This window comes from Crinia signifera, chromosome 6 (genome assembly GCF_055691185.1).
Source record: "Crinia signifera chromosome 6, ASM5569118v1, whole genome shotgun sequence".
Taxonomy (NCBI): domain Eukaryota; kingdom Metazoa; phylum Chordata; class Amphibia; order Anura; family Myobatrachidae; genus Crinia; species Crinia signifera.
Window position 1 is genome coordinate 66,627,063 of NC_139222.1, and position 6,245 is coordinate 66,633,307.

At 42.2% G+C, this 6,245-nt stretch overlaps 1 protein-coding gene across 3 annotated transcripts in view; it reads left to right on the top strand.

Annotated features, from left to right (window-relative positions):
- Positions 1-1,794, top strand: part of CHUK (component of inhibitor of nuclear factor kappa B kinase complex) — a 30,747-nt gene extending 28,953 nt beyond the window's left edge. For 2 of the 3 annotated variants that reach the window (XM_083146198.1, XM_083146197.1), the window contains exons 19-21: positions 192-316; positions 519-618; positions 1,076-1,794. In XM_083146198.1, the coding sequence (XP_083002324.1) occupies positions 192-316; positions 519-618; positions 1,076-1,105 (255 nt within the window). In that variant the 3' untranslated portion in view covers positions 1,106-1,794. The remainder of the gene's footprint in view (positions 1-191; positions 317-518; positions 619-1,075) is intronic. The other variant, XR_014444383.1, reaches the window with a different exon arrangement.
- Positions 1,795-6,245: the final 4,451 nt, after the last annotated feature.

Consider the following 6,245-nt stretch of genomic DNA (forward strand, 5'->3'; position numbering starts at 1 on the left):
TAAGTGATCTTATTGGTTGGTCTTTAGCAGATCTAGGTGGGAATTTGAACTTAAAATCAAATCACATGCGATAATCGCACCATGTGTGGGCACCATAAGCCGGATATTTTTGATTGGTTAAATACAATTTGTTTATTGCGTTTTTACATCTCTTGTGTACACTTAGCACTTTTTCTTCTGTTCAATCGCAGAACTCTGCACGCTCATTGGGATCCACCAATTTAGAAAATCCAAACACTCCTCAAACATCGGGATGGTCAGATTCTAGCACTCCACAGGCTCTCTCCTCCATGCTGATCCCAAAGGACAAGAGCAGGTATGATGCGCTATGTACTGCATGACTTGTCTCTGCGTATCCCAGCTAACGGAGTGTGTTTTCTGGACATTGTACGATGCACTCGGCAGTCCGGCGTTTTACAGAAAGAGGCATTTTAAACAAAAGCAAAATATAAGACTTGTATTTTAAGACCATTGTATGTCGAAAATGAATTGTGTGTTATAAACTGTCTGTTCTCCAGGGAGACCTTCAAACGTGCTATAGAGGATAACCTATTTTATCAGAAGCAGCTGAGCACTGTGATTATTGAGAGCACAGTGGAACAGGAAAGAAGTATTGAGGTGAGTGGAATAGTTCCTTTTATTTGATTTCGATTTTAGCCCTATTGTAGAGTATTTTGAAATAAAATGTCCTCCCTCTATACGCCCTCCCCCAAGGTTTTCTTTAGTGTCATTCAAAACTTCATATTGTTGAGTGTGCAAAGCAGAATCCCCGTTAAGTGCCAGCTTACTGGGCTAATTGGATAACCTCGGGGCTAATTGGATAGCCGTGGTAAAGTACGACTGCTAATAGAATATCCCCTATTGTCTTGGAAACCATATACAGTATCACACACTGTAGTTGACCTACATGTTTGGAACTGGACCCCATACATTGTACAAGTAATGTTCCCAACAGTGAGGGGACGCTTTGTTATTTTAGTAAGCCATACATTTATTAAGGTCATTTGTTATGTTCTCAATGGATGTCTTCTATTTTACTGGTTTGCTAATCCGCAGATTTGTGTTTCTTCTTTAGAGCATGGACTGGAGCTGGCTGCAGCAGTGATGGATGAAGGAGGCATGGCATGTTTTCTGTTCGTCCCTATACCACCGTATAGTCCTTTTATTACAAGCAAGTAATGTTGGCCTTGCATATATATATACAATACACCCATCTTCTCCCATCAATCTTTTATCTACCACTGGCATGTGCGCGTGGTCTGAGAAAATATCATAATATGTTCCGTTAACAAAGATAGAACATTTATGTTTGAAGCTAGCAACCGTAACCTAGAAAGTGTCATACTGTAAATGTTCTGTAAGGAAATGACCATGGTCCACAGGTCACGCCTCCGTTTTCTCCTACGTGTGAGATTCTCATACTGTAAATGTTCTGTAAGGAAATGACCATGGTCCACAGGTCACGCCTCCGTTTTCTCCTACGTGTGAGATTCTATTTGCAAGGTGTAGCCCCAGTTTTTAGTGTTTCAATTTTATGGAAGATTGTTCTTACTAGTGCAACACTCATATTTCCTCTATGAGGAAACCAAAGTCAACAAACCTAACGGCAACATTGTTTTTGTTTATTAAAATCCATATCTCTATTCTTGTAGGAATCTCTCTCCTTTATGTATGTTTATATTGTTTGAACTTCTGATTCAGAAATGTTTTGGTCATCATAGAGATTCACTTCATTTAACTTGTGACTGTTGTACAAAAATCCATCTTAATGTAAATAAACTTTATTCAGATCTATGTATTTTTAATTTTTAAGTATATTGGACAACAAACAACTTTAAAGCGGTCACGCCGTCTGGTGCATTCCCTGTGCGTGAGGTCATTTCTGCCTGAGTTGCTTATACAGCTTGGTATGAGCAGGTAACCTGGCACAGCAGGCAGGTGCAACACTCTCTGAGGAAAGAACAACACTTTTGTTGGTAGGCTGCTCAATCAGAGGTGTGTCACTCAGGTGACAAAAGGGAGGGGTAATTCTGTCTAGGAAAAAAACATTTGGTATCCCAATTGCACACTGAGTGAAACATAACTACATAACAATCAGTTATCTGATTATTATGTAGTTATGTTTCACTCAGTGTGCAATTGGGATACCAAATGTTTTCTCTGAGGAAAGGGCTGATGTGGATTGTGCACTGGCTATATCATGGACAATGTTGCATCTGTGTCATCTCAGTGGCGGGAAAACGGCGCACAGGGGGATGGAGGGGGGAATGCTGGATTAGAGTAGCATGTAACTGCCTTTTGATCTTCCAGATCGAAGCAGAAATAGATGTGCCAGGCAAGTGTATTTCTGCTTTCGATCCCGATGCCGCGCCTTGGAATCGATCTGCATTGAACACGCAGTTAACACTCTTCGATTAAGGGTCCTTTCAATTCGATTTTCTGTAAGCAAAAAATCGAATAGAAAATTACCGCTGAACGGAAGCGTGTGTACGGGGTATTACTGTTTCTGTGTACTGTTGGCTCTTCATAGGTTTCAGTTCATGTTCTTTTACAGCTTACCGAGAACGGAGAGGAGACTTTAGTAGAGCTTCACCTGCACACTGATAATATTAGATCCTGTGTTATTTTGGATCGGTTTACCTTTTGGTTGAAAGATGCTGTGTGCTCCAAGTGGCCCATTATTATTGCATGGAGAAGTGGCTTACAGTACGTACAATACACAGTAATAAAACAGTATCTATTAAAGATCTATGGACAATAAAATGTATAGTATTACAAAATCTAATCCTCAGCCAATCAGTCACAGGCAATGCCCCACATTCATATACAGATAATGGCAAAGATGATAATGTAATGTTTTCTGACTATGCCTCATATCTGATGGAGTCTCTGTGGAGTGTCCACTGAAGGAACCAAATACAACGGACCATATTTCGTTCTGTAATGTGATGATAACCACTGAATTAGACCCTGATTGCTGTAGTCTGCATCTTGTGATCAGGCACAGGGGTGTGGTAGAACACACCGACAGTCGGGATTCCGACTGCACAGCGAGGGGGGGGGGGGGTGCAATGAAGCCCCTTGCGGGCTTGCTGCACTCGTCACCTATTTTATTCTCCCTCTATGGGGGTCGTGGACCACAACGAGGGACCAGTCGGGATTCCGACGTCGGAGAAATGACTGTCGGAATCACGACTGTCGAGAAGCCGACCTGCACCCCAGGCACAGAGCAATAGCAGTGATAATAAATAACAGAACCATTCTCTGTTGATTATCTTAAGTGTGATCAATGGTTCCCATATGATTTTAATTTAAGATTTCAGTATGTTTAAGTATTATTTACATACAGTAAATGTACACACCCTTGTTGCAAAAAGTGTCATTTTACTTAAAATATGGACTGATTTGTTGGTCTGGAGTTAAGAAAAACTTTAATATAGATCTACTATACTGAGGGAAATATCGTTAACCTTACTCTCCCCTGCAATACTTAACCTTTTGGTCCTTGACATAGTATGGATCTTACGACTGTCTCGTGTAACAGAGGTCACACTGCAGCTGCCCATGTGCCTGACACATGAATGCCGACTAAATGCTTTTTACAAAAAAATATTTACAAAGTGTTACTCTCTCTGAAAAGTATCACTATGTCAGAAATGCAAGTTGCCTTTATGTAAAGTTGATAATTCATATGCCAAAGTTGACTTAAATGCCTTTCAGTTGTATTGCAATAATGCCCGGCTGCACTGTTCTCTTTACATTCACATCCGATCAGCTTATATATACCTTTGGTATTTAGGTAGCACTTTCATATAAGGCAGTGGGACCTTACTCTGCACCTCCTTATATTGCTGAATCTAGCAGATTCTAGTCCATGTACCATACTTAACATAGGTATGTGTGTGATGTCCACCGCGATTGACGCTTCAGTACAGCCGCCAAAGTTTTAAAAGGTGTAGCACCCCTGGCGGGCATCATACCTGCAGCGGGTGTGGTATACGTCCCCCGACAGTCAGGTTCCCAACTGCCCGGATTCAGACATCGGAGGGAGCGCAAAGAAGCTAATTAAATATGCACTGCACGGAGCAGGTCCCGCTGATTACATTTGCAGGGGGCGGGGACCCGCTAATCATGCACTGCACGGAGCAATACCCAATTATTACATATGCATAGGGCGGGGACCCACTAATTAAATATGCAATGCTCGGAGCAGGTCCCACTCATTACATATGCAGGGGGTGGGGATCCACTAATTAAATATGCGCTGCACGGAGTGGGTCCCGCTCATGACATGCAGTGGGTGGGGGATCTGCTCATTACATATGCACTGTGCTGGGTCCCACGCATTAGATATGCACAGAGTGGGACCAGCTACATACATGCAACATATATGCATTTATTTTATTATTCCTCACCTGTTTTCTATGGGAGAAACGGGTTCAATGTAAAAGGTGCAAAAACGGCAATTTAAACTAATATACCATTTGCAACATGCTATGTGAAAGGGGTTTAACTTGCTCTGACCATTTTAAATACAGGGTCTAAGCAGGTTTTGCGATGTGAAAGCAGCATAACTCAGTGACTGCTGCTGGAGACAGGATGGAAAATATTACAGATGGACATTGGAAGCTCACCATCAAACTATGGTTGGGCTTCCACCATCAAAACTTTTGATGTGGTGGAAAGCTACCATCAGATCAAATGTATTTGATGGAAAATAGATAAATGATTGGCGCATGTGCTAAAAATGGCTACTTCCACAATAGCCCTGTGGCGCCAAAGGCAGGGGATGGGACTGGGGTCAGGCAGAGACCACACAGATCTCAACATATTTTTTTAACACAAAGGCTACATCGCAAAACCATTGGTTCATAACCATTCGATGGCAGCAAATACTGGAACGGAGTATTCGAATGGTAAAAACACCATTCGTAAATCATCGATGGTTGGTAAACATTGACTATAGATGTGCATCCCTAGACAACACCGTGCACATGCACGTGTGACGTGGGGTACAGATCATTAGATCATCAAGTGTCTTCACATCCTGATTTCAGCTGCAGGGTGCTTACCTCATATAGTTTTGGCTTGCAGTCCCTTAACTCCTGTAAAGGGGTGGGTCCTTGCAAAAATGGGGCGAGGTGTGGCTTTGCACTAAATGCCCCCATTTTGTGGCTGGGGGCATGGCAAGAGCTGTTGACCATGCCCCCGACCCCTCTCTCATGGTGAATAGATGCACATGTACAAAGCGTCAATTCCCGCTGCTCTGCCATGCATACATCATATCCAGCTCACCATATGTCATATCTAGCTTGTCATATTCATATCCATCTCATCATAGGTCATATTCAGAGAGCCGTCATTTTGACTTGAACAGCTTTATAGACTATAGCAGCATGCTGTAAATACACTATGAAGAGAAGTGGGTAAGGTAGCTGTGACAGCTGAGGATCTGTGCTGGCTACTGTCACATATCGTTATCAATGGGTGGCCAGATTCCTCAAAGGCATTGCAGCATGATATATGATCCCCTTGTATGCCAGGATAACTGAAATAACAGTGAATGATGGCAGACTACTTGGTGTTTGTGGCCAAACATTAATCCAAGCAGATGATCTCTACAAATATTTTATCCAAAAAGTGCCACCATGGCACCCTGGTGTGGAAACTACAAAGTGCGCAGCCCGGGAGACTATATTCGGCTCTGTTTTTGTGATATCAAAAGGGAAACTTCTCTGTAACATGCTGAAAACTTCAAAGAACCACAGCACACTTTCATGACAGCTCTAGCATGGATGCTCAGTGGGGTGGACATTTTTGAATTGAGTGTGAAAAATACTATAGTCCTCCTGGTGAACTCATATTTTTATATTGAAGGTGGCTTGAAATTAACTTCTTACCAAACCTCACCAGTACAGCTATAATCAAAAAGCTGAAGCAATACTTTTTGGAATTTAAGGCATTCCACAAAAAAGTGCTTACTAGCCATGCAATGCCAATTCCATGCAATTTATGAGCAGGTAAATCAAGGTATTTGCTTGGGCATTAAAACATGCCCAAAGCAGCTCTGCCAAGTGCTTACCTGAGAACAAGGGCTTAACCCGCAAATGCAGACCTGCTGTTGCTATGAAAAGCTGGCTATGTGATTCAAGCTGACAAATCACATCTATGTGTGGAAAAGGCACAATCTAATACCAGCACCAAAGGAATCTAGTCTAGTCAATCAACCAGTGATTGCTGTGCTA